The sequence below is a fragment of the Apiospora phragmitis genome, assembly GCF_038363925.1.
Source record: "Apiospora phragmitis strain CBS 135458 chromosome Unknown utg000010l:1.0-9815664.0:1.0-9183399.0, whole genome shotgun sequence".
NCBI classification, from domain to species: domain Eukaryota; kingdom Fungi; phylum Ascomycota; class Sordariomycetes; order Amphisphaeriales; family Apiosporaceae; genus Apiospora; species Apiospora phragmitis.
The window spans coordinates 4,448,937-4,475,586 of record NW_027117409.1 but is presented as its reverse complement, the minus strand read 5'-3'; the positions used below and the strand labels follow the sequence as shown (position 1 = coordinate 4,475,586).

Below are 26,650 nucleotides of genomic sequence, written 5' to 3'. Positions count from 1 at the left end.
GTGTTGGTGGTCCACCATTCACATCGCCATGCAGGTAGCAGTCGTGGGGGCCGCAGCATCGACCCAGATGGGTGTAGGCGCGCAGAGAGGCGAGCCAAGACCGGCTCGACTCGCCCGCCGCGCTGATGCAATGGAACAACAGGACGAGCGACGCTTCTGTCCAAGAGGGACAGCGTGCATCAAACTCGTTAAAGAATGGACGGCCTTTTTTCCTCGTATCTTCGGCCTGTCGGCGTTTTTGCTTGGGTTCGTTCATTATCTTCCACAGGTCACAGGGCAGTGCTTCAAGATCGTACGACGATGCCGTTTCGGCGGGAGCTGCGCGAGACGTACTCCTCCTCGTCGCCGCTGCTGGAGCAGGCGCTGTCGTCGTCGCTGAAGCCACATCGGGCACCCCCGCAGTCAATCTTGACACGATCGCCCTTGCGAGTGATGCCGTAGCGCTCGCAGGTGCAGTTGCTGCAGTCGGAGCTTGGGGTGCTGTAGCCAGAGAGCGACGAGTTGGGTGACGAGCTGTCGGAGCGGTAAGACAGGCTGGAGCCGTTCGAGGAGACGGGAGAGCTGGAGAAGTCGGTGACGACGTCCTCGTCGATGTCGGCGCTACCGAAGCGGGCGGTCAGTTCCTCAATGGCAGCATCCTCGTCGCAGTAGTCGGCGTCCAAGATGTGCCGGGTGGCATGGGGCGAGATGGGCTTAGGTGCCTTGATCTGCGAGGTGGAGAGGGGTCTGCCCTTGGGAATGTCCACGGACAAGGAGCCGCGCTTCGATGATCGGTGCTTGGAGTCTTTGGAAGAAGACAAAGAGTGCCTTGAGGAGCTCTTGCTGGAGCTGGAGCTAGAGCTGTGTGACTTGGAAGAGGACTTGTGGGACTTGTCCTTGGGGACGTCGAGGATGTTGAGTTCTCGGCCAGTGGTGGGCTCAACGGTAGATTTCTCACTGGGGTTGTGTGATACGTGGTAGCCGTCGATGATGTAGTAGTACCAGTATCGCTGACCGGCCTCGAGGTTGCCCTGGAAGCGGAATGTGCCCTTCCACGAACCGGACTTGGAGGAAGTCTTATCCTTGGAGAGCGGGAGTTGACCGACGTAGTTGTCCCAAGAACCAAGCAAATGGACGGACTTGACGCCCGAAGAGACGCGAAGCGAGAATGAAAGTTGAACAGTCGCCATTCTGAATGTTATTAAAGCTGATATTGCAATATTGTCGTTTTCGAAAATTTCTTCAAAGTGAGCTTTGGCTGAGCAAGTAAAAACTAGTTTTCTGTTTTATTAGGGAGGGTATGCGATGGTGTGTAATTGGGTGTGTATGGGATAGTAGACCAGCAACTATCGCGTGTTTTTTTCTGTATTAGACGACTATTAGACTTAGAGCACAGCTCTATCAACAACAAAAGAACAAGGGGAAGGGAAAAAACGAAAAACTAGTTTTTGAAGATTGAATGCTTGCCAAAGAACGAAGGGAGAAAGGAGGAGGGAAGGGGGCGGGAAATCAGACAGTTTATATGGCTGAGGCCATCAACAGCGGCCTAGATGGCCCATTGCTGGACCACAGGCAACATGGACGTTGTTGTGCTCGATCTTCCTTCCAGCCATAACCGGCCCCGGCAGTCCCTCCGGACACTAACCTAGCCTCGACTTGTGGATAAGCCGATGGAGGTTCGGGGCTTCTCTTTGGTCAATCAGATGCCGTCATGGAGAAGGTCATATCACTAGAATACAGGTTTCCCGCTCTAGAGTCTAAAGAGGCGTTCAGTGCATCGGCGCAAGTCTTGCCGCACTGCATGCTGGGCGCTTAAGCACATGAGTTGCTATTATGAGAGACAAGGGACTCTCGATGCGATCACAAAGCAAACGGAAGAGGGGGGGGGGGGCCTGGGGGATCCTTGGGTCCCTGGGGGGGGAACATCTTCCGGCTAGGCTCAAAGGGGGCGATTGGGCGCTACATGCCCAGCCGTCATTGGCCAATGAGACACAATCGGCAGCCAATACCAACACCTCGTCTACTGCCCATCACACGCCGCGTTAAAGCATCACTTGGCAGCTGGACCAATAACGGCCAACGACAGCGATCCTGTGGCTGCATTGGATGCGCAATAGATGACAAAAGTATAGTGTGTGCCTGCAATCTGGAATCTGTAGTCGCACTCTTAGCTGGGCCCGTCCCGCCCGATTGCTGTATGCCTACTGCGAGGATCGAGGGCTTCTGCGCTGCCATTCGACAGAAGCACGAACTTGTCTAGGGCATTCCCTGACCGCTCATGCGCGAGGTGCATGTCGAATTCTTCGGTAGTATTCATGCATGCCATCATGAGATAGAATCAAAAGAAAAGAAGAAACAAAAAACAAAAGGTGGATAGGTAAGCTATCCAATCCACGTGGTGGGTTCTCGAGGTGTAGAACGGGGATCGGACGAGTCGGATTCGAGACCCTCCATCCAAGGCCAAGCGTGACGAAGAGTATTCGCTGATGGGAGAGCCCGGCTCCGTTCAGAAACGTTGCAGCTGAGATGGGTACAGTACAGCACAGCTAAGACAGGTCTTTGGGTTGATCACATTCAGAGCGACTATCATTATATGGAAACTGATGTTATTTATAGTTCTATCAAAAGTTTCTCTGTGTCATGATGGGTGACAGGTGTGAGTTGCTGGGAGGTATTCTAGAAGCCTGACCAAAATTTACCTGATTACCTACTTACTGCAGCATTTCTCTGTTGACCCTGCTGCTGCCCTCCAACGGGCCAGACAACAGGCCATGGCTATACAGTCGACTTCGAACTTTCTACCTTTCAGGCTTATTAGGTTGTCTAGCCGAGCTTTCCTGGGTTGATTCCGGACAGCCATCTCCTCTCACTGCGAGCTAAGAAAGGTGAGATCTGGTCAGTCAGTCGCTCTGGCGCATGCATCATGCAGTATTCCATGGCCTTAGCTCCGGCGGGTATGTGAATCGAATCACACGCCGATTTGCATACCGTGAAGAGGGGCATTTTGTGCCACTTTGAGTCAACAGTGCTGAAGACTTATTACACCACGGGCAAGATGGTGTGGGAACACAATAATAAGTTCAGTAGAGGATGCAAGGATGCAGTCAGTCCCTGCTCTTCCCAGATGTCACGTTGACCGGGCCCCGGAAAAAGTAAGCCCAATTTGGAGCGGGCGGACACGACCCTGTCGAAGGCCTGCATGGGCTTAGACCAGCTTTCTCGCTTGGCAAACAAGTCTTCCTCGATTGGCACTCTAGATTCGTCAGCCGTCCGGATCAAGACCATACGGGTGCCACAGGTGATTGCTGCTGCTGAAGTCTAGAGCATACGAAGCTCGCTTTTTCCCTCGGACAAAAGGTCTCATTTTGCGGCCTCTGCATGGTAAGTCGAAAAAATGTCAGCAGCTGTGGGTTCTATCCCACAACGGCCGAAGCAACCTATCAGGCCCCAAGGAGAAACACCTCTTCAGCTGCATCTCCCAGCGTTTCCCTTGCTATGGTTGCATTGCTCTATTCTTCAGCGGCAATCTCGCATGCTAATAAAGATGCAGCTCCTCTGCTGCAAGACAAGCAATCATGCCGGCTGGGCACTCTCGTACTGACGGGGACCTGGTGGCCTCCGTCACCGCTTTCGTCAAGGAGTACATGTCCAATTACGACGGGAGCCACGACTTTAATCATATCCAACGGGTCCTCGGATTATCCCGTTATATCTATGCCCATGCGAATAATAAGGAGACTCTGGACCTCCAGGTCATAGTGCTAAGCGCTCTGCTCCATGATGTCGGCGACAAGAAGTACCTCAAGCCAGGTCAAGATGCGTCGACCATGGTCCATAAGCTCCTCCTCTCACTAGGTGCCGACGAGCAGCTCGCTCAGAAGGTCCAGACCATATGTCTCGGTGTCAGTTACTCAAGCGAGATCAGAAACCCCGCCCGCGTCCAGGATCTCATCAGGTCTCATCCAGAGTTGGCTGTGGTCCAAGATGCTGATCGCATCGATGCCCTCGGTGCTGTTGGTATCGGCAGATGCTTTACCTTTGGCGGAACGAAGCCCGATAGATCCATGGATGATAGTATCCAGCATTTTGAGGATAAACTTGTCAGGATACAGGGCATGATGAAGTCCGAGACGGGAAAGGAGCTTGCGAAACAGCGGACCGAGCGACTGATACAGTTCCGAGAGTGGTGGAATGATGAGGCTGCTTTCGCTGCTGCCTCTCCTAGTGCCTGGGAGTAGGTGGAGGCGATGGGCATACCTCGCAAGTTCACCTGGCTGGATATCAGCACCAACAATATACGATGTTCTAGACAACGGACGTGGCACTAGAGCACACAACATAAGATACTGTATCAGAGCATGCTGTCCCGAATATGCTGTTCCAAGCCGTATCTCTAAGCGGAGAGGTCTATATCGGGGCAGGATGTGTAAGACAGACGCCCAGGCAGCTTGGTGAGAGAGTTGCAATGCGAAACCCTCTATATCGTAGAACAGACCCGCCATTCGCATCTTAACCATAATGCCAGAGATTACCTGACATCGTGTCGTGGGTTGGCGTATTTCCGACTATCAACCACAATGGACCTTCCTGGTTTGGTTTTAAACCATGGGTTAAACCTCGTCGTCTTACAGACGAGGCCAACCTGCCCGGCCTGGTCTGACATACGCAGACCTGGCACCACCCAAATCCGGCTCTATTCCCCTTTCAGCCATTCACAAGAGGCTCCTCCAATATGTGGCTGACCACCATCAGCATCTCAGACTGCAAATTGGTATGCATTTGGGGCTTCTGGGCGGCGATCTCCCAGCATTCCCCTCTCCAATCCAACCATACAGTGCAACGACGCATACCTGGGTACCCCGTCCGCCTGCAGCTTCACCCGAACCCTTACATGCGCTCTCTCCGGGTGCTATTTCTGGCGGCGCAAACATTTTCGTTCTCGATAGCCGTTCCGACGTGGCGATACCGTATCACTGGGACAGCTAATCGTCATTCCTTCTGCTCCTACGGACTCGAGGTTTCATGTCAAATTGGTACACTCCAGTATTTCGCTCATGTGAACCGCAGACTCTCGCGACAGCAATCTAAGATTGATCACAAGTCGCGATTTGCTTTATTTAGACGATTGCGCTTATGCGCGAGGCTCTCATTGCGTCGTAAGACCGTTCGTCTTACGCTTGCTTCATGGCCATGATGTTGTTTAACTGCCGAATAATTGCGCTGTTCTACTTTCTCCTTTTATCGCCCGTGACATACGCGTCTCACGACGACGGAGACGGGGCCACTCCTGCGTCGCCGGTGTTCCTTGTGGACAACGTAGGTGGCAAGTCCGGCTTCACTCCAAGATACTACGCAGAGGGACTCGCCCTCTACCGACTGGGAGGCCGACAGGATGCCGGTGTAGATTGCTCAGATCCCACGAAATCACACACCTGCGGCGAGCTAGGAGCGCTAGGGGACGGTTTTTGTTGCCCGAACAAGAAGTTTTGCTTCTTTGGCGAGAACTGGACGGTACAATGCTGCTCAGTCGGGAACCAGTGTGGCAAGTGCAACGACACACAGATTCTGGTCAATGTGACCAGGACATCGAGTTTTGACGTGACTTTGGCGGTCGCGGGGACGCGTTCGGAACCGGTTCTCACTCAATCTTATAGTGAGCAGACTATAGAGAGCGGTGGCTGTAAGTCACGAATATGCGCGGTTAGCGAGTTCCAGTGTCCCCAGTCACTCGGAGGAAACTGTTGTGCGTTTGGAAACCCTTGCTCGAGTGGAGGGCTGTGCGGTGTCGCAGTCACGCCAACGCCGAGTGGATTTGTGCCTACCGCCAATGGATGCTCGGTGAGAAACCAGTTCGCTTGCCCTACGAGCATGGGAGGATTATGCTGTTTCAACGGGCAAACTTGCGTCGAATCGAGCGGCGTCCAAGCCTGCGCTGGGCAGGCCACATCACCCCCCGATACCGAGATTACCTACAACAGTAACGGCGGGCTCAGCCAGGGCGCCAAGGCAGGAATCGGCGTCGGAGTCGCCGTTGGCGCCGCCATCATCATCGGAATTGTCACTTGGTTCTGCCTACGACAACGACGCCGAACCCGACGCAGCTCCACCTACCCTCGCAACACGGGTACCAGAGCGTCGACCAGGCGAGCCAACCAGTGCCCGCCGGCGTCGCGGGCGGCGGCACCGAGGTCATGTCGGAAGCCAGCGGCCCCGGGGCGGGACCGCACCGCTCCGGTCTCGCGTACGAGTACTTCGGCCCCACCGCCGTCGTGGGCCCCTACACGCAGCGGGAGAACGAGTCGCCCCACGAGGCGCGCGGCGGCGCCTGGGCCTGGTTCGCGCCCTCGGCGCCCACCCGCGGCGCCGTCCCCGTGCAGCCGGAACACCCTTCGGACATCGCGGCGCCCGTCGAGCTGGGGGACGGCGCGCACTTGAAGGCGAGGCAGATGCAGGCCGCCAAGACGACGCCGACGCCGACGCCGTCCGTGGCGGCGGCGGCGGCGGCCAGTCCCGAACAGCAAGCCGAGGTGTTTGAACTGTGGGGGTCGCCCGGAATAGAACCCCTGGAGAGGAGCCCGCTGGATGAGGTGGGGGAAGAGCAGCAGCAGCAGCAACAGCCACAACAAGAACAAGAACAAGAGCGGCCGCATTCGCACGTGTCTTCGAATACCGAATATCAAAATAGTCAGGAGAACCCGGATCACTACAGTGCGGCCGAATCCGGATCGACTGCGGCAGAGAGTGCTCGGAATGGTAACGGGGATGGAAACGAGGTTCCGACTATTGCAACAGCAGAGAGCACCCAGGAGGGACAGGGGCACAGAACCGATCTGGACAACAACAGCCACGACAACAGCTCGACCCAAGCGTAGTTCTCAAGGGATAAGGCAGGGACACCACGAAGCCAAGAGCTAAGCAGGATTTATTTCTTTTCATGTACGGCCGGTATATTACTCTATCCTGACTCTAATAATGCTTCGAGACGCCCGTAAATAGACGGTTCATGAGATAACCACAATATTCCTTTCCGACGACCATTTGCTAAAATGTCTGTCTGCCTGAACGCCTTTTCGCCTTGCCCTGGCCAGTAGTCCCGATTCTATTTGGACTGAAATGTGGCCTTGTTCAAATGCAATACTTCGCTATAATCAATCTTGACCCATGCCTTCCAAAGGCTGTATGCCTGAACTCCCTGATTAAGTAGAACAAAGAAAAAGATTGTTGTTTATTGGGGCAACGGATGCCATTAAGTTCAATTCAGCGCACCACCGAACACCGCCGATTTCTGCAGGTCTCCCAGAAGATCGTCGATGTTGCCAAGGTACCGGCAGAGGATCGCCTGCTTGTCGGCCTGGCTGCGGATGCCGACGCCGTCGCTGTCCGATCGCGCACGGCTGCCCCTTTCGCCGTCGGTGCTGATCTGAAAGGCCTTGGCGAGCTTGCTAGGGCTGCGCTGCAAAAGGGCTGGGACGGACTCGCGGGCGTTGGCGACGCTGGGGATCGAGGGCGTCTCGGGCATGAGGTAGAAGTAGAGGAACTCCATGCACCGGTACTTGACGTCCTTGTTGGTGCCGCGCGACTTGAACAGCGACGTCACGGTCAGCAGGCCGTCGAGGTTCTCGTAGGTGCGCGTGTTCTGCGGGTTGTCCACGAGCGCGATGTTGAGGACGCGCATGGTGGAGGACTGGATCGCGGGGCAAAAGTCGGGCTCGAGGAGGTCCAGGAGAAGCTGTTGCATTGTTTCGTCAGTATATCCGACCAAGAAAGAGCTCTATGTGTGGACGGAAATGTAGTAACTCACATTCATATTTGATTCGCGACCAAAGATCTTCCGGCTGGGAGGGTGCAGCAGCGAGACACCCTGCAGTAGATCCAATGCGCTCAGGATCAGCAAGTCGTTTTGTCCGTCCCCGCCCTTCGCGATCAGCCTGTCGAGCGTAGTCACGAGACGATGGGCGAGATTCCACTCGAAGCCCTCCTGCAGCTTGAAGAACTCATGGAAGACGGGGTCCTCGGTGAGACCGGCGAGCGATTTGGGGCGCCCGAGCGGCGCGGGCATCTTCCTCGTCGTCTTCCATACAGTTCTCGTCCTTCTTGCCATGATGCGTCTTTTGTTTCTTGGGCAGGCAGATGTTGGCCATGAGCCCTTCGACTTGTCGCAGGCCCTTGCGGATCTTTGGGCCGTCGTATGACGACAAGTTGTCGAAAGCGAGAGACAGCAGGTTTTCCATTGCGATAGATGTGATGGTTTTGTTTTGTTTGTGATTTGTGATGTGTCGCGTAAGCGTCGGCTTCCTTTTTTCTACCGGTCAGGAATATCGTACAGTGTTGGAGTGGCAGCCGGTGGTATTTGCGCTGAGATGGGACGGGTGATGGGATGAAACGTCGGACAACTATTGAAGAGCAAAGGGCTGGACTTGATGGACGGATAATAACAGCAACAGCAACAGTAAAGTAGCTGTGGCTTGACGAGCTTGTTAATACAGAAAGACGAAGCGAAGAACTGCCGAAGGGATATCAATTACGGGCGTTTTGGTGGAGGGGCCCAAAGCAACAACACGAAGAAAAGAGAGAGAGAGAGAGTGACAACATTGGTGGGATCTATCATTTCCTGGGTATTGGCTGCAGTACCACAGTATGGTCTATGCATTGGGTGCACGTCCAACTTTACCAACATCACCATACAAGATCGTGGGTATTGACCGGGACGTTGCTGTGGTTGGAACAGCAACATCGGGACGACATGGTACATGCTGGGATGTCGGGATGTTGCAGAAGTCAGTGCTCCGATAACCGATAAGGCCCTAGCTTCTGAAGCCTGGAGCTCTCATCTCTGGAGACTGGGGTTGGTTGCATCAATCCCGCCTACAGTACCTAGGTTATTAGGTTATAGTACTACAGGGCTGATCATCACCCACGGTGATGTTGTAGTTACACATAACATCAAGTCTTTGAGTAGTGATTACATGATCTGTTTCATTAACCTAACCGATATCAAACCACTTGGCCCTTGTCTTCAACCAACAGCACAGCTCTACATGTAGAGTCGGTCAGACAGTCAGCCAGCGCAACTCCCGTCGGCTTCGATTCGCTAGGTACCTGGAGGGGTGTAAGATGTCTAGCGCCGCGTCCTGTCCATGACGTCTGTGTTTATTGACATCTGCGCCGTTGCGCTTGGAAGCGAGAGACGAGCGCAAACCGAATGCGACATCATACAGACCTACCAGCATTGTTGGACTTGAAACAAGGCGCGACAGCTACGGCTTATGTGCTTATGAGGTAGGGAGGTTACCTGGTTACGGGTCATACCGCACCATCTCTGCCCTCAAAGTTATCTTACCTACCCGTGTAGCTTTGCAACCCTGTGATGACGACCCCGGGCAAGTATTAAATCCTGCATTCCTCACCAGCAGCCTTCGCCCTCCCGCCCCTTCCGTTCCCTTTGACTGTGAGGTACATTTACGCGAGAGATGTCCGAGCACGCAAGACCAAGCAAGACTCACTTGCAACCCCAACTGAATCTGATCTGACCAGAAACACGTTCTGCCGTGCCACGACCCACTTGAGCTACCTCAACTCGTCATCGTGAAAGCTGCATGTGCTTTTTGGCTTTCCTCCCCGCATCGCATCCCACCGTCGCGGCCCGGCTATTTGGGCTATTCGGTTTTCCTTAGCCCCCGTTGCGGCTTCACCGGCAAGACTATTGATATATTTACTTCCATCGCTTCCCCAACCCAGTTGGCTGCGACCTAGACTTTGGCTCGAAGCAGAGGTCAGACAGGATACCTAACATAAGACCTTGGGACATCTGCGCGAAACGAGACCTGCAGTCTCCCCTCCCCCCTCCTACCTGCAGAGCAAACGCAGCAATCGAGTGTGTTGCCGCCTTCTTCCCGTGTTCCATCCCTTGCGAGTTTCTCTCGGCGCATTGCCTCGGGCCCCCACTGTCGGATAAGCAACCTGGGATAGCTGCTGCCTGTGATTCTCCATCCCTTGGGGCCAACGGGAGCTTGAGCAACTGTTGGTATAAACTCAGCCTCCCCATTTTACCGTTACCTGCATGATCTAGTGCCAGCGATACGAGCTTCTAGTACAAGACGATGCTCTCATCTTCCAGCAGCTCGGTTCCCTTTCAATCCCCCAACGCCATTCCTCCCCGAACCTCGTCGACCGGCCACACGATCCCTCACGTCCCCTCCAAGTCGGTATTACGACCTGTCCCGAGTCAGATTGGCTGGGTCAGAGCGCTCGAACCAGGCATCGCCACAGCTCCTCCGCCACCACTGGCCAAATACCTGGCCCTTCATCCGCCATCATGCAAGCTTCCGCTCCTTCGGACCCGTCTCGCTTCGAGACGGAAGACTTCAACTTCGCCGCCAGGAAGACCTGGACCGATCAGAAGGAGAAGATTTTATGGGGTCCATACGACTATTTGGCCGCCCAACCGGGAAAGGATATCCGCAAAAAGCTCATAGCTGCCTTCAATGCTTGGCTGAATGTTCCTGAAGAATGTATAGAGATCATCACCAAGGTCGTGGGCATGCTACACAATTCCTCCCTGCTGGTCGATGATGTGGAGGACAACTCACTGCTGCGACGGGGCATGCCCGTTGCGCATAGCATCTTCGGCACCGCGCAGACCATCAATACGGCCAATTACATGTACTTCGTGGCACTGCAGGAGATCCAGAAGCTGAACAACCCCAAAGCTATCAGCATCTACATGGATGAGCTGCTCAACTTACACCGAGGCCAGGGAATGGATCTCTTCTGGCGAGACACCCTCACCGTTCCAACCGAGGAAGACTACCTCGAAATGGTGGACAACAAGACCGGTGGCCTGTTCCGTTTGAGTATCAAGCTCATGCAAGCCGAGTCGCCGACCTCACTCGACTGTACCGAGCTGGTAAACCTACTCGGTCTTATCTTCCAGATTCGCGATGACTACATGAACCTGGACTCGGCTGTCTACAGTAAGAACAAAGGCATGTGCGAGGATTTGACCGAGGGAAAATTCTCCTTTCTCATCATCCACAGCATTCGCGCCAACCCCAGCAACCTGCAGCTCATCAACATTCTGAAGCAGAAGCCTACGGACGAGGAGGTGAAGCGCTACGCTGTCAAGTATATGTATGAAACGGGCAGCTTCGCCTACACCAAGAATGTTCTCGATGTTCTGATCGAGCGGGCTCGGAAGGTCGCCGACAAGATTGACGAAGAGAAGGGCAAGAATGAGGGGATACATAGGATTCTGGATGCCATGGTTATCCCTGATCCGGAGAACGGCGCCAAGGCATGATTGGGTGCTGGCTTTCCACTCGGTAACAGTCCGTTTCGCAAAGGAGGATGGGTATTGATGGTGCATGTTGTGATCGTGTAACGGGCAGACGTGATTCAGGCGGCGTTCTTATTCGGATACCCTTCTTTCCAACCCCCCAATTCTTCACAATTGGGGATGACGATAACATGCTTGATGGTCGTTTTCTCAGCACTGGGCTTACTCCAGTTGCGAACATATGATTCATAGCCAGGGACGCTGCTATGCTGATGCGACAGCACCCGGCTTATTCATCTAAAAGCAAATTCCGTTCCCAAATGCGGGCTTTCCTCTTTTTCAGCTTACTCTCAGTGTTGTCCAGCAGTGTTTTGATGTTCACTTGTGATATAATAATCCAGGCAGTGGCTCTGCAGACAACAAACAGGAGTTCATATGTGTTTACTACTACTTTCTGTTTTGAGCAACTGAGAAGTTTCAAAATTCTGTCGTGAATAGCTGATCTGGTTCCCACTGCTACATATCTTAACTTGGCTATTGTGTAACTTTGGCTCTCGCACTCATCTTTGGTCATTTCGTAGGAAACTCTAGCTTTTTAAAAAGGAGTAGCAGAGTTTATGCTATTGTGAGACCGCCAGGCTAGAAATCATGTATTTAGTGCCCTCATATATATATACACACTTGGGGAGACGGGTATTTTCTCCTAGTCTAGAGGTAGCTTGATCGAAACAATCTATAAACTCCCATCGCAGCAGGTAGCAGCTAGGCTGCGGGCGGCGCATACAGCGACTGCCTGGCTTTAATGTATTCCTGCCGCTCCGCATCGTAAGCCGGCCACAACTCCGAGAGGGGCACGGGCTTCTCCGACTTGGGCAGGCAGACGTCCGGGTCGATCGTGCGCACCTTGGCCAGCCTCGGCAGCGCCAGGCTCTTCCCGTCCGGCAGGCCCTCGCTCTCTAGCCGGTCCATGGCCGCCTGCTGCTCCGGGTTGGCCGCCCCGCGCATCCGCGCCCAGAACTCCTCGTCCGACAGCGTCCAGAGCTCCGCCTCCTGCACGGCGCCCTGGTGGATCAGCGACTTCATCAAGCCCGCCGTCCGCGTGTACAGGTCCCCGTGCGACGGGTTGCCCCAGACGTCGCGGTCGCACGCGGCGTAGGCCCGCGCGAGCGCGAGCGCGAGCTCCTGGTCCTGGAGCACGAGGTAGCGGCCGTCGTCGTCGACGCTCGGCCACGCTTTCAGGGAGGCGATGACGCGCCGCGCGTCCGCCAGCGCCATGTGCTGGAGCCCCACCACGTCCCGCAGCGCGTAGTCGAGGCGGTCGGCGCAGAGGCGTGGCGCGGGCTGCTCGACGAGCGGGAAGAGCTCCTCATCGAGGGGGCCCGGGCGGTCCACGAAGCCGTGGCGGGCCAGGATGGCGGGGATCGGGGTGAAGTCGCGGATGTAGCGCATCTTGTGGACCTCGTGGAAGCTGCCCTCGTCGTCCTCGGGGCCCGAGGCCATGGCGAAGTCGACGACATGGCTCATGGCCGTGTGGCTCACATCGTGCAGCAGGGCGGCGACCTGCTCGGCCACGCCGGCGCCCACGTGCCGCACCAGCAGCATCGCACCCACCGTGTGCTCGAGCCGCGTCACCTTGGGCGTGAGGCCCAGCAGGCCCGAGATGCCGTGCTGGTGGACGCCGGCCAGGCGCGCCAGGGCCGCGGAGCGCAGGAGCTCGGTCAGCACCGGCTCCGTGATGGTGTGGGTGCCGTACAGCTCGTCGCGGATGGTGACGATGGCGGGGGCATCATCTCCGTCTTGGCTGAACTCGTGGGTCTGGAACCGACCGGCCCGGATGGGAGAAGCCGATGTGGATAAGGAACCCGTTGTCGTCATAGTATGCCGTGTGCTTTGTGGGAATGAGTCTAGTGATCGTCGTGGTGCTACCGAGAGTTGGCGACGGTAAGGCTTCCTTATTAAGGCGCCACTACTACTACTACTACTACTACCACTCCTACCCCACTTGGCACGACTAATAAACAAAGGACAAGTGACCGAGAGTGCCCGCCTGTGGCTATACCCACAAATCATCGAATCTCGTTGCTGGAGGGCTGTTAAGTAAGAAGACTGTGTTACTGTTGATGGCGTTGAAGAAGTGTGTTGTTTGTGCCGACTGTGTCGGATGACCGCATACAATGGTCCCGGTTTTGCTAAGCTCAAATTCAGGGGGTCATGGGTTACCTCGGGACGACAGCAACGGACCCTACCTTTTTTTATTTGTTTGCTTGATTCTCTTGCAAAATGAAGATAACCTTGAAACCGTCGAGTCCTGCTTTATAAAATGTCTTGTACTCGACGTGGCTGTAGCATAAGCGCTGTGCTCCTGTAGAATTGCGGCGAGGTTGGGAGAAATCAATCGCATGGCGTGCACGACCAGAACTACGACAAGGACAGGCTGTGCTTAATTGATAATACGCTCTAGTTGTCCACGGTACGTTTTCAATAGCAGATACAACATCATGTTGATTTGTAAGTGTTAGGGACAGTCTGAACCATGGTAGCAGAGAAGAAGCAAGGAGGCCAGCAAATACCGGCGAGATGCGCCGGCTGTTCCATCATGTTACCGCGATAAGTCTTTGTTGTGACTTGACTTGCCTGAAGTAGTCAACCCAATAGCATAACATCATGTAATTACCATAAGTACTCAATTAATTAATGTCATCCTTTGTCGCCGGAATATTCTTCCTCTTGACAAGCCTCACCCAGCGCCTACGGCGCCACTCACCCCTTCTTCCCTCAAAGTCCTCGCCCTCCTCCCAGCTTGGCTTTGGCACTGTGGCCTTGCCCTTGCCCTTGTTGGGCGTTTTCTCCTGCTCTTCCCTTCTCCTCCACCAAGCCGACCCTGTCCGCTGAGTTCTCATCGAAGATATCGTACACCCATCTCTCTCCTTCCGTTTCAACCTCGACCCCAGTAATGATACGTTCCTCCACCCATTCTCTGCTCCACAGATCCAGTGCCCATTTCTTCTCATGCCACTCCCAGCCTTGCGGAGGCTGTACGTCCTCGAAGAATCTCGTGCCCGTTGACCGCTCACCAGCTATTCTGGCGGCGGAAAGCGGATCGTACGGTGATGGGCTGAAAAGCCAAGCCTCCCATTCGCCATCAGGACCAGAGAGTCGCTGCAGTTCAAAGATCTCGACCTCTCGTGTCTCGGGTGCACTGTCGAGAATCACATCGCCTTCGACAAACTTCTCCATCCAATTTCGTGCCTTCTCCTCATTTTCCTTCAACTGTTTCCCATGCGTGCCCTGAATCTGCTTCTGGACAGCGGGATGTCCCATGACAGTGACAGCCCAGCCTCCAATCAAGAAAATGAAGCGCCAGGGCATAGTGTTCGAGGATACACTCAGCAAGAGGCACGCTGCGAACAACACTATGAATATGGCACTGCTCAGGGCCTCATCGCTAAAATTGAGGCGAGGCACCAACATTGTGACGACGGCGTCATGAAGTTGACTGAAGTCTTCCATGCTGTTCTGTAAATCTCGCATATTGCGGAAAAAGTCACGGCTGAGCTCCTTAACGGGTTTCACTGTCCTTGCAGGTGCGAGAGGAGGGCCATATGGCGAATAGCCTATGGCCTGGTCGCTCGCGAGGCTGAATTGCGTTGCCGGATGACGAGTGATAAAGTAGGGAATCATCACACCGACAAGGAGGATAGCCAGTGGAAGTAATGGGAGTAAAGACGGGTCTAGGCATACGAAGGTGAAAACAGCCAAGAAGGACATAGTATGCGTCGGATGGCGCCAGGAAAGAAGCCGAACTACGCGGGCCTGGAAGACGAAAACGACCCCGATGCGACTGTTGAAGCGCCTAAAGTTGTTGGACATGGTGGGCAAGTTGAAGTTGGGCCGCTCGGCACCCGAAGGGCCACCACCACCTTTCGAGCCATCGTCAGGAGGGTACGCGCCGCCGTCTTGGAGCAATTGGGCAAGAACCTTCTCGACCAACAAGTCCTGAATGTTGGCTTTGTCCTTCAACGCCGAGAAGCGCTCCCGGATGCCCCGTCGTCTAGGAATTGATGAGTCGGCCTCTGGTGAGCTGGGTTCCTGGGCGGAAGACTCGTCATGTTTTGAGTCTGATGCTTGTCCTGAGCCAGAGCCGGCGCCGGAGCCGGAGCCGGAGCCAGAACCATCTAGCCTGATTGTTGGTATGGGGTCATCACGGTTGACGAAGACATCTTGCGTAAACTCGTGATCCATGAGAAATGGCTGCTTGGCTCTATCAATTTTGTTATCGTTGAGCAGATGACGTATGTGTTGTTACACAGCTTCCCTCCCGGCTAGGCCGAGAAGAGCATCACTTTTGATAACGCTGGCGGTATGAATGCTGCGATGGTCTTGGATCGGTGCGCTGGTAGTCCGTTGGTGTTCTCAGTGATGGTGTTGCACGTTGGGCATGTCCGGCGAGCGACGAGATTTGTCAACAGATGTCACATGTCATCTCATCTATCAAATTGATGGGAACTGAGGTGGTGCTATTATGTAGAAGGAATGGCTGGCTGCAGCCTGTAACCTAGCCTGTTCTACAGGCGCCTTTGCCTCCCGGCATATTGTTTCGTGGGGCCGTTGGTGGGGCTGTAATCCCTGTCATCCCACTGGACCACTAGATCACCCCCCCTTGTAGCTTTCCGCAAGCACGCTAAGACTGTACCTACTGAAGATCAATTCATCAATGAAGCTTTAAATTTTCGATTTCCAACAATCCTACCTTACCCGGCCACGACGCCGCGCAAACGTTGCGACAACACCAAGATAAGATGCCCATCACGATACTCCAGCCCTCGTTGGCACCGCCGCCCAAACCACGCCATGAGGACTCGCACTCGGATTCAGAAGGCGGCGCCGACCTCGAAGGGGATATCGCTATGGGCCGCCCAGCCAAAAGAGCACGCACTCAGGACTCCTCGATAATGACTCCGGGCGAGATAATAACAGACGACCCCCAATGGATGCGGTATGGACGGCCCTGATAACTCAAGGTTTGGACAATATTCTGACTGCAAGATTTATAGTGGCCACGGCACCTATGTCATCCCTGGCGCATCGTCCAATACAATATTATCCTCTGTTGCCGGCACATTAGCCAAGACCAACAAGCTGCTCTCCGTCCGACCGCTGCGCGCCCGATACACACCCGAGATCGGTGACCTGGTCGTCGGCCGTATAGTGGAAGTGCAGGCCAAGCGGTGGCGCGTGGATGTGGGCGGAACCCTGCTGGCCCAACTCCCCCTCTCCGCCATCAACTTGCCCGGCGGCATTCAGCGAAGACGTACCGAGACAGACGAGCTGCAGATCCGGACCTTCTTCAGCGAGGGCGAGCTGCTCGTGGCCGAGGTGCAGCAGCTCTACAACGACGGCGCCGCGGTCCTGCACACTCGCAGTCTGAAGTACGGCAAGCTGCGCAACGGCGTCTTCATGTCCGTCACCGGCACGGGCGGCGGCGGCGGCGGCGGCGTGGTGCGCGCGCGTCGACAGGCGTTCACGCTTGACATCTCCGGCACCGACGAGGTGAGCGGCAGCGAGAAGATCGACGTCGTCCTGGGCGTCAACGGCTACATCTGGATCAGCAAGCACATCGAGGGCGAGGGCGCGGCGGCCGAGACGTCGGGACCGGGCATCACGCGGATTGAGGAGAGCGTGGGCTTGAACGTGTACTCGAGTCAGAACGACATCATACCTGTCGACACGATGCGTGAAATCGCACGCGTGCGGGGTGTAATCACAGCACTGGTCGAGAACGGGCTCAGGGTGGACGAAGAGATGGTGATCAAGGGCTATCAAGAGGCCGTCGAGATGGCCAAGGAAGAACGGGATAGCGCGGATACGCTCTGGTTAGGTGGTGAGAGGGGCAAGAGGCTCACGAAAGCTCTTGTTGGACGGTGATGATAATCCCGCCTAGGAGTAGCAATGACCATGAATACGATCATACCCAGAGCAAACAACTACTGCTTATGTCAGATGGTGATTTGTGGCAGATCCCTCGCCTTGCTGCGTCATATGGGTAGGTATCATGTCATATGCAGACTGCTACAATTTGGGCGCCCATTACGCAGCACCCTGACGCATTCTCCATGACCAATGCTTTGGCACTTCGTTCTCATTATGTGTTTCTACTATTTCTCCACTGCTATCTTCATTTGGCGCACACAGTACCTCTGGTTCTCTCCCAAGGATGTCCTGCATCTTGTGCCTTCGATGCGCCTTGCCTCTATGATGCTTCGTAGACCACCCATACTTGCCTCGATCCGCCAACCAAGGCTTGCACATTGGGGAAAAGTTGCTCGTCCGAAAGAGATATAGTATGCCCCAGAAGATGCCCCAACAAAACCGCACGTTTATACTATCATAAACTGAAGTTCATCCAGATCTTGGTACAATATGTAACACCAAAAATATAAACGCTGTTAGATTTGAACAGCCACACACCAAGGGGCCGCCAACTCACCACATTTAAGGACGGCGATCACCTTCTTGGAGCTGTATATGCCGCTGTGAGATTAGAAACCAACAAGAACCATGGCCACTCGAAACGCAAGTACTCAAAACGGGGATTGTGAATAAACAAAATAACGCTTTCTTTCTAGTGTACATATTACGACATCCCATCCTTAGGGCGACATTTGCGATTAAAACCCAAGCATTTGTCGCAGGTTGGCAACGCTCTGCTGCGGCCCATTCATGGCCAAATAGGAACCCGCCAGGACGAAAAGCCACTTGAACAACGCACCTTTGGCGGATGGGCTTCCGAGACCGACGACCATCCAGATCCAATAGCCAAGGCCGCGGATCTTGTTGCCATTGCGGTCAAAGTCGGGCTTCGAGGCGTTCATCCACTGAAACTGCTTGAGATCGGACTTCCGGAACGGCATGTAGCGCACGCGCAGCAGGCCGTCCATCCAGTTGGGCGTCTCCACGACGGTGCGGCGATGGGTGAAGCAGTCAAAGGAGTGCTTGCCGCGGTATGACCCGGTGCCGGACTGGCCTACGCCGCCGAAAGGTAGCGTGTTGACCGCGGCATGCATGAAACCATCGTTGATAGTTGCTCCGCCCGACGTGATGCTGTTCAGGACTATACGATTGTTAGTGGTGGCACCTTCGACAAGAACGCCGTGAGGAGAACTAACCTTTCTCGTTTTCTGATTTCGAGCCGAATGTCATCAATGAGAGGGGCGTGTAATCGACCTTGCGGACGGTATCAATAGCAGCGTTCAGATCATCATAGGGCAGGATTGCCCAGATAGGACCGAAGGATTCTTCTTGGATCATCCTGTCTTCTGCCGAGTCCACGAGAACAACTGTCGGGCCAATGTAGAGATCATCACGGTCCATCTCACCGCCTGGACAATCTTGCCCTTGGTGTTGTCGAGCATCGCCTGCAAGCGGTCGAACTGTTGCACGTTGACTACGCGAGCATAGTCAGGACTGGCTTTGGCACCGTTAGGGAAGAAGTCGTCATAAGTGACGTTCATCATATTGATCAGGCTATCCACGACGTCGCGGTGGCAGAGAATATAGTTTTGCGAAATGCAAACCTGGCCTGCGTTGACCGTCTTGCTCCACATGAGTCGACGTGCAGCGAGGCGGATGTCGGCGTTCTTGGTGACGAAGGCTGGGTTCTTGCCGCCGAGCTCGAGGCACACCGGCGTAAGCGTTTCCGCCGCCTTCTTGGAGATGATCTTGGCCACGTTGACACCGCCGGTGTAGAAGATCTTCTCCCACTTCCTCTTAGCAGAGCGGTGGTTTCCGGCACCTTTCCGTTGACAGTGGTGTAGGCCGAGGGGTCCAGAGACTTCTCGATGATCTCCGTCAAGACCATAGCCGTGGCAGGTGCACCCCCTGACGGTTTCAGAACAGCAGTGCAACCGGCGGCGATGGCACCGATGAGGGGGCACATGTTCAGCTGAACAGGGAAGTTGTATGTGCCAATGATCAGGACGGCCCCAAAGGGTTCCTTCTTGATGCGCGGCTTCAGCATCGAAAAGCTCAGAGCGATATCGATGTCCTTGTCGTCCTTGACCCATTCCTCAAGATGCTTGATTGCGAACAAGCAATCGTTGATGGTCCAGTCAATCTCAGATACGTGGGCATCGTGAGGCGACTTCTTCAAGTCCAGCATCAAGGCCTCACGCAGCTGCGGGGTATAGTCGATCAAAGCCCAGTACAGCTTGCGGAGTTGTACCAGGCGATATTGCACATCCTTGGTCTTGTTGGTCCAAAAGGTGGCGCGGAGCTTGGCTGCTATGCTGGGAATCGCGTCCAAGGACGTGATCTCGTAAGGGGCGATGCTGCCACTCTGGACGGCCTTGTGCGCCATGGCTGCCAATTGCTGGGGGAGAAAAGAGCCCAAGGGGATCGATGTGTTGCGAGAAGACTGCGAAGAGGTTTACAGACGAATGCAGCACAGTCTGTCTAGATGGTGAGAATATGAGTACGACGTAAGGGAGGAAAGGGTGTGTTGGGCCTGCTGGAACTGGGTTGTATCAAAGTCTAGATGCAGCATAATGACATGACGTTCCAGGATCCCTGGAGGGTAACTTACCACACGAAGTACGACGCCGAGGCCCGATGCAACAAAGCAATTTCGTGCTCACTTCTCTGGATATTGATAAATAAGAAACAAATAATAAACAATCACTGTTAATACCCCAATGATTGTAATTGATAAATTATATAACTTGATAACTAGGGTTTGATTTGCAATGATCTTCAAGTATATAACCTGGACGGATCCAACAGTCTTCTGAGCTCTGAGCTCTGAGCTCGGGACATCAACCCCTTGCGCAAGCTTGAGTCTCGTCTGATTCCTGGAATGGACCAGGGGCCGAAGCCAAGGCATATGCACTATTGAAACCCCAAAACGAGCACGACTCCGCACCGGAGGCGTTTATTCCTCCCCAACTAATAACCCCCGGGGTTCGTTCATGAGGGGCTGTCAACCCCATCATTGACAGATTCTCATGTGAGAGAATCCGGATGATCGGTCCCTGACCTTTAGCTCTCTTCGAAATGACAGATGATACGGAGTAACCTAGGGCTTAGATCATCCCTTCGTACACAATACGAACGTTCATAAGGGAACATACCATGCCAGAGTTTCACTACATGATCAAAGAGTTGGGTTATATACAGCAGGTAGGCAGAAAGGCAGAAATGCGACTGACAACAACAAGACTGAACAAATATGTACATGCAAATGCGTGCTGTGGTATACGGACAAGGCGCCTTCCAAAACTGTAGAACTAAGAACACGACTAAGATACTACTACGCAGCCGGAGTAAGTCTAACTGTTACTTTAATAAAGATGCCTGACGAGGGGAGTTAATAGATAAATGCAAGTAGCGTCGTATACTCAGCTAATGACGAGTACGTGGTATATCGCCAAGACACTTGATAATGTGAAACAGTTTGAGGCTGACGAACCATCAACAATGCCTCTTGGAGACTCGTTCGTCCAGTCTCTGATCAAATGAAAGGGAGCTCGGACCCCTTTATGGTCTTCTCCTCACCTTGCTCACCTTGAGCAGCTTTTTATCGATAACGGATTTTTGTCGGAAGGCAAAGGGGTTTGCCCCACGGAGGGGAGAGCCCTGCTTACCGGATTGGCTGGGTTCTTTTTCGCCGATACACCAAAAAAGATAATTGAATCCCGCGAACTTTTCCTCGTCGGACCCGTTCACGATTGATCCTACCGCATCATCCTCACCCAAAAGATATCTCAGAACCCCTCCGACAACTACCCGCAGGATTCAATCTCTTTGCGTGCCCATCAAGCAAAATGGCTCCCCAAACAGTATGTACATGAAAAACAACGCTTTGCTGTTGGCCCAGTCTCTCTGGCGATCCTCCAGCGAGATCATGGCGTGAAACAGTAGGCTAAGTTCAATTTCTCCGACAGTCCAAGAAGGCCGGCAAGGGCAAGACGACCACCAAGAAGGTAAGCAAACGGAAAATCCTCCGAATCTTTGACTACAGGTCGTTTACTTACGCGGATTGCCCAGTTCATCATCAACGCTCAGCAACCCGCTAGCGACAAGATCTTCGACACCGCCGCCTTCGAGAAGTTCCTGCAGGACAAGATCAAGGTCGATGGCCGCGTCGGCAACCTTGGCGACAACGTCGTCATCAAGCAGGCTGGCGAGGGCAAGATTGAGATCATTGCCCACAATGAGCTGTCTGGTCGCTACCTCAAGTACCTGTAGGTTGCACGCTCAGTGCATCACAAACTCCGCAGTCGCTAATATGCTACCTCATAGGACCAAGAAGTTCCTCAAGAAGATGCAGCTCCGTGACTGGCTCCGCGTCGTCTCGACCAGCAAGGGCGTTTACGAGCTCAAGTTCTTCAACGTCGTTAACGACGAGGCTGATGAGGATGAGGATTAAACGATTCATGATCTCAGGGTATTTTGATCGGTACTACGCCACGGCGTACGGGTTTTGCATGGTAGGGTTCGGAGAAGTTCAGTACTTGGAGCCAACTTCCCTTCTGGGATTATGCCACCGGCTCCGCCTATCTTCAGGCTCGAGAAATTGATCTATTTTCTCACGGCATTCATTATATTCTACCTCTGTCGTGATTGCTCTCTATTCTATGCCCAAACGCCACTGTGATTTATGCAGGTAGTGTTCTCATCACGCCTTCGAACGCGACAAGTGCCATAGCATTTGCTGGAAAGGCCCTCAGGAAACAGGGGACGAATCCTCTCCAATATCCTTTCCAGCCAGCCTCCCTGTATACTTTCCTCGCGGCATCCGCCCATGTTCTGAATCTAGGTGTTCCATCTTTGAGTGGACCTCCCATGGGATCTGTCATGATCCTCTGCTTGACGACATCGCTGGGGTAACTGGTTAACCAGAATATCTGGGCGCTCAAGCCGCCAGCCCAAAAGTTGATGCCCGGGGCGCTGAGGGAGGTTCGTTCTTTCAGTTGCCGCGAAAAGATATCGTATGAACCCCACCAAAAGAAGAAAAACGACCGAAACAGCAGCGTGGCAAACAAGCCCTTATAAACTCCACGAATGCCATGGGCGCCATAGATTTTGCGCAGACAGTCGATTGGCCCCGAGTACAATCGTTCCGTCTTCTTGGCCGAATATTGAATCTGCAGGCGCGCCTTGACGTGTTCTACAGGGGCGGCGATGAAGGACACGGTAGCGCCCGCGAGGACACCCGCCAGACCATGCCCGAAAGAGGGTAGATGCACCGCGGCGTGGGAGCTCTGTGTCGATACGGACGCGGTTCTCGTAGCGTTGTCAGGGTGTCGTGAGGACGGCGGCGGGCGCACGAAGACGTGTTCGGCGAGCAGGCGGCGATACACGGTCAGCGAGCCGAGCATGATGGAGTCCATGAACATCCATCCTACCAAGGGCGGCGTCGCGCCCTTGTAGAGTCCGCGCACGCCTTCGTTGCGGAGCGTCTGCGCAACACATTGCAGTGGCCCGCTGAAGCGCGTCGAGTCGGTGGTCTGCAGGCGAACTTTGATAGTATCGAAAGGGTGGCCAACTGGTCAGATAAACGTTAGCCGGACGGCCCAGACCATCTGCGTACATATGTACCCAAAGTAGGTTGGAACTCTGCTGGGCATCGGCAGTATAAACCATTGTACGTACCCGATAGCTTAGCAATCCCGGAAAAGACGCCAGCGACGAACCCCTTGTAGTTCTTTGGTTTGCTGGCCTCGGCCGGTTTCTGCTTCAGCTCGGCCGGTTTCTGCTTCAGCTCGGCCGCCATTGATCTTCTACATGGAGGGTGAGGGTGAGGGAGAGAAGGAGAGAAACAGAGACGAAAGTTCCTGATAATTACCGCTAACCGCGAGAGCTACGTAATTGAAAATTATCCACTATCGTGAATCTGAAGTCGGGTCAAGCGCAGTGCCCAATGGGGGTTATGCAACTAATAAGCCGCTACTAATCCCCCAATGAACTCATCACTTCGTGCTGGCTTCTGGTCCCCCGTTGGAAATTCCACTTTCTTGCCAGACTCCACTCGTTTAGGTACACGCTATAACCCTGCTATATTCCATTAGCTATCGAATGCTACTGTACTGACTCAGGTACACTACTATGTCCTCAAGCCATTACTCTGATTTGTGCAAGACAATCTACAAACTGCTACTGCACAAATTGGAAAGACGCGATGAGGAAACCCTGAGGTTTGCTGTCGGTGGCACTGCTGCGGGCATTCTACATTTCGACAGCCTCGTGCATCTTTTCAGCTCTCTAGCACCAAGTAAGCACAGTGCTGAAGTCGAATTTGGCATTTCTGGACACGACTTTGCCTCCCGGGTGGAAGACAGGAAACTGCACGAGTTTCTGGCGATTCTGATCTTTGCCAGCTGCGATGTCGATGCTGCGCGAAAGTTCACGGCGAAGCTGGTGGCGATAGGCGACTGGCCTCGGCGTGATCGAAGAGGACGAGTGCTGGGGACCTTGCCCGCAGAACGGGGCGACTGTGAAGAGCTCTTCGGCGACGTTGCAACCGCAGATCAGTTCCTCAAGAACCAGGCCTATTTCTGCACGGTAGTTCTGTTCGAGAAAGAGCAGAACATAGTCGAAAGACATGATGGTCGTCGCTTTCCGTACCTCGAAGAGACGCCGCTATCCGAAGGGGCATTTGGTAAGGTCTACGCGGTCAAGATAGCGAAAGGCCATTTCGTAAATTCTCGAGAGGGCATGGTCAACGACAAGCCCAGGTCGATGGCCCGCAAAGACTATATCCTACGTCCCGACTTCGAGGCATCCGATGAAGCGAATGTAATGAAAATCATCTTGGGAAGTTCTGCTCGTGGTCACCCCAACATCTTGGAAAACCTCGGAAGCCTCGAGGTGGGTGACACATACAGCTTATTCATGCCACTCGCCATTTGCGACTTGAAGGAATACATGATGAAGATCAATCCGCACAGTCCCACGACATCAACTGCGAAAGCAGACCTGATTCGGAGTGCCGAAGGTCTCGCCGAAGGACTAGCCTACTTGCATAACGACATTCGCACCTCTGATCTCCAACAAGTTGTCTGCTACCACATGGACCTGAAACCCGCCAATATTCTGGTCTTCCGCGAAAACATTGATGGCGAAGATCGTGACATATGGAAGTTGAGCGACTTCGGTATGTCTCGCGTGAAAATCAAGCATGGTGATCGTGGCGAAGGGCCCGAGCGAATGTTCGACAGACGCTTTATCCGCCGAAAGCCAGCAGACATGTCGGTATCTGCAACCATAAACCGGCGCGGTGAGGGGACTTATCTAGCCCCCGAGTCTACCATGGCCAAAAAGCGGATGAGGACTGAAAGTGACGTTTGGTAAGCGACTCTCGCTTCCTTCCCCTATCCTCAGTTGTCGCATTAGTGGTGGCCGCTACCTGACCACCACAAAGCCAGGGTCAGCGCCCTTGGCTCCTGTATTGTCCGTCCCCGAAATAGTAGGTATAAGAGAAACGGTCTAACTCGCAAGGCTTGCCAAAGGTCTCTGGGTTGCATCGTTAGCATCATCTTTACGTACCTTGACGCAGGTTACCAAGGCGTCGATGAATTCTCGACGTCTCGTGCAGAACAGCCAGCTGCTAAAGAGATGGACCGCTTCTTCTGCTCCTCAACCAGTTTCACTCGTACTCAAACAAACCCGGCAGTCAAAAGATGGCATGCAAGGCTTATACGACAAGCGTACACTAGGAGCACGGAAGAAGGCGATGTGTTCAAGGGTGTACTCGACTACCTAGACAAGTCGGTCCTAATTGTTGACCAGGGAGAACGTCGCAACACCTCGGCAAAGGCAGTCTCTTCGAAACTGAAGTATGCATATGATCACTTAAGGACTCTCAGAAGCGAGGTTGGAGGTGATCCGGAGGTTGGATCGCAGCAAAATCTGTCAACCCAAAGATTCAGGATGAAGCCATTCGTCAAATACCTCAGGTACGCCTTGAGAATAACTTTGGAGTTGTCAGAGTTAACCAACCCATCGATTATAGGAGACCCAGTCCCCAAAATCCCATGCAAGATCACCATATACAACAATGGACGATACCAACATTCCGGGCCTTCAAGGGTTGTGCTGTGTCCCGTGACGGAACGCTCGTCGCATACTACACCGACACCATGATTGCACTGTTCACATCAGAGTCCTTGTCACATACAGGTACTGGTGGTCTGGTTCTTGCTGGAGCTGAATACGTCCTCGAAGACAAGGAATGCTTCTGGCAGTGCATTAGCTTGACCTCGAGGTATCTAATCGCATCGACTACGAAGCCAAATTTTGATGTAAGTGGTTATTACTCGACCAAATCCTCCTACACTCCCGATATCATATAGTGAATACTAATCTTCCCACTTTCACAAGTGTTACATCTTTGACTTGCGGCGCGGGCCGTCAGTCGATGTCAGTCTTGATCAGTTCGACCGCGTTTCGCTACATATGCCAGAAATACAAAAGGTCGCAATATCAGACAGCAGCAAATGGCTTGCTTGCATTCTCAGACACGAAGAAGGGGAAAGAGAGCCTGGTTGTCTTTTCTACAGTAACATATCAACGCTGGTCGAGTTCACAAAGCGGCGGTGAGTTATGAACGCAAACCATTTCGTTTCCTCCCCCTCCCCTTTCCGGTACAGCTGGCTGATTTTGAGAAACAGGCGCGAATCGGCTTCCGACACTGCTTCAAGCGGAGCTGGCTTCTCAAATGAAGAACCGTGGCGATTTGTGCCCTTGGATTTTCCCGCGGCAGATGTGACGCACTTATCTTTCTCGAATCAGAACGAAGTATACATTGTGATACAGCCAGAGCTCACAGTCAAGACTCGGGAGTTCAAGATTCCGGTGCTATGTTTCTCGCCGGAGAAAAAGACACTTAGTACGCTTGTCATACAGTCACAGGTAATTCTTCACCAGCAAGACCGGTATCACCATCACGCTTACAGTTCTCAGGGTCTCGATAGTGGCACCGTTAGATTGTTCACCACATTCTCTCCACTCCATATAGAGGAGAATTGTGCCATTATCACGCGCGAGAAACACCTGCATATCCGGAGTGTTCGTCTTGATGACAACTCTCGTGATGTACAAACAGTAGTGAGGGGATATCGCTTCGTGAAGGTGCTCACGAGCTGGCAGGATGACAAGATCTTTGCCCTTGGGACACAATCAGCAAACAACAAAATGATACTCATGGAGTTTGGCATCCCTCGGCCAGAAGAAGATGTCGAGGTTGCAACTCTCGCCCCGTTATACGGTTTGTCGTACGGCGAAGAGTTCGCATCTACCCTGTCCAGTCAAGCCGAGGAGAGATACATCATCATCTCAACGTTGCGCGGCACAATCTATAAGGTGGTTCTTCCTGGTTAGATAATAGCGAGAAGGTCTACC

The 26,650-nt window shown here is 53.7% G+C and overlaps 12 protein-coding genes across 12 annotated transcripts; 6 read left to right on the top strand and 6 right to left on the bottom strand.

Annotated features, from left to right (window-relative positions):
- Positions 1-284: 284 nt before the first annotated feature.
- Positions 285-1,169, bottom strand: PG994_011130 (GTP-binding protein EsdC; the record flags this gene model as incomplete). Its single annotated transcript, XM_066862539.1, has 1 exon — positions 285-1,169. One exon carries the CDS (start codon positions 1,167-1,169, stop codon positions 285-287), a length of 885 nt encoding a protein of 294 aa, XP_066711649.1.
- Positions 1,170-3,554: 2,385 nt separating this feature from the next.
- On the top strand, positions 3,555-4,217 carry PG994_011129 (uncharacterized protein; the record flags this gene model as incomplete). Its single annotated transcript, XM_066862538.1, has 1 exon — positions 3,555-4,217. The coding sequence occupies one exon, from the start codon at positions 3,555-3,557 to the stop codon at positions 4,215-4,217; it is 663 nt and encodes a 220-aa protein (XP_066711648.1).
- A 955-nt stretch (positions 4,218-5,172) lies between these two features.
- Positions 5,173-6,851, top strand: PG994_011128 (uncharacterized protein; the record flags this gene model as incomplete). Its single annotated transcript, XM_066862537.1, has 2 exons — positions 5,173-6,036; positions 6,081-6,851. The coding sequence occupies 2 exons, from the start codon at positions 5,173-5,175 to the stop codon at positions 6,849-6,851; spliced, it is 1,635 nt and encodes a 544-aa protein (XP_066711647.1).
- Positions 6,852-7,231: 380 nt separating this feature from the next.
- PG994_011127 (Cell division protein Cdc14) lies at positions 7,232-8,210 on the bottom strand (the record flags this gene model as incomplete). Its single annotated transcript, XM_066862536.1, has 3 exons — positions 7,232-7,708; positions 7,781-7,990; positions 8,022-8,210. The coding sequence occupies 3 exons, from the start codon at positions 8,208-8,210 to the stop codon at positions 7,232-7,234; spliced, it is 876 nt and encodes a 291-aa protein (XP_066711646.1).
- Positions 8,211-10,294: 2,084 nt separating this feature from the next.
- PG994_011126 (geranylgeranyl pyrophosphate synthase) lies at positions 10,295-11,278 on the top strand (the record flags this gene model as incomplete). The annotated part of the gene is made up of 1 exon (XM_066862535.1): positions 10,295-11,278. One exon carries the CDS (start codon positions 10,295-10,297, stop codon positions 11,276-11,278), a length of 984 nt encoding a protein of 327 aa, XP_066711645.1.
- Positions 11,279-12,016: 738 nt separating this feature from the next.
- PG994_011125 (phosphoribosylamidoimidazole-succinocarboxamidesynthase) lies at positions 12,017-13,129 on the bottom strand (the record flags this gene model as incomplete). Its single annotated transcript, XM_066862534.1, has 1 exon — positions 12,017-13,129. The coding sequence occupies one exon, from the start codon at positions 13,127-13,129 to the stop codon at positions 12,017-12,019; it is 1,113 nt and encodes a 370-aa protein (XP_066711644.1).
- Positions 13,130-13,941: 812 nt separating this feature from the next.
- On the bottom strand, positions 13,942-15,496 carry PG994_011124 (uncharacterized protein; the record flags this gene model as incomplete). The annotated part of the gene is given in 2 exon segments (XM_066862533.1): positions 13,942-14,149; positions 14,169-15,496. 2 exon segments carry the CDS (start codon positions 15,494-15,496, stop codon positions 13,942-13,944), a joined length of 1,536 nt encoding a protein of 511 aa, XP_066711643.1.
- A 557-nt stretch (positions 15,497-16,053) lies between these two features.
- Positions 16,054-17,179, top strand: PG994_011123 (Exosome complex component rrp4; the record flags this gene model as incomplete). The annotated part of the gene is made up of 2 exons (XM_066862532.1): positions 16,054-16,250; positions 16,309-17,179. 2 exons carry the CDS (start codon positions 16,054-16,056, stop codon positions 17,177-17,179), a joined length of 1,068 nt encoding a protein of 355 aa, XP_066711642.1.
- Positions 17,180-17,922: 743 nt separating this feature from the next.
- PG994_011122 (Aldehyde dehydrogenase) lies at positions 17,923-19,610 on the bottom strand (the record flags this gene model as incomplete). The annotated part of the gene is made up of 3 exons (XM_066862531.1): positions 17,923-18,432; positions 18,631-19,018; positions 19,138-19,610. The coding sequence occupies 3 exons, from the start codon at positions 19,608-19,610 to the stop codon at positions 17,923-17,925; spliced, it is 1,371 nt and encodes a 456-aa protein (XP_066711641.1).
- Positions 19,611-21,072: 1,462 nt separating this feature from the next.
- PG994_011121 (60S ribosomal protein eL22) lies at positions 21,073-21,677 on the top strand (the record flags this gene model as incomplete). The annotated part of the gene is made up of 4 exons (XM_066862530.1): positions 21,073-21,087; positions 21,193-21,231; positions 21,296-21,492; positions 21,551-21,677. 4 exons carry the CDS (start codon positions 21,073-21,075, stop codon positions 21,675-21,677), a joined length of 378 nt encoding a protein of 125 aa, XP_066711640.1.
- A 229-nt stretch (positions 21,678-21,906) lies between these two features.
- Positions 21,907-23,024, bottom strand: PG994_011120 (uncharacterized protein; the record flags this gene model as incomplete). Its single annotated transcript, XM_066862529.1, has 2 exons — positions 21,907-22,796; positions 22,904-23,024. 2 exons carry the CDS (start codon positions 23,022-23,024, stop codon positions 21,907-21,909), a joined length of 1,011 nt encoding a protein of 336 aa, XP_066711639.1.
- Positions 23,025-23,356: 332 nt separating this feature from the next.
- On the top strand, positions 23,357-26,629 carry PG994_011119 (Sec34-like family protein; the record flags this gene model as incomplete). The annotated part of the gene is made up of 6 exons (XM_066862528.1): positions 23,357-24,597; positions 24,781-25,206; positions 25,263-25,551; positions 25,631-25,845; positions 25,921-26,161; positions 26,213-26,629. The coding sequence occupies 6 exons, from the start codon at positions 23,357-23,359 to the stop codon at positions 26,627-26,629; spliced, it is 2,829 nt and encodes a 942-aa protein (XP_066711638.1).
- Positions 26,630-26,650: the final 21 nt, after the last annotated feature.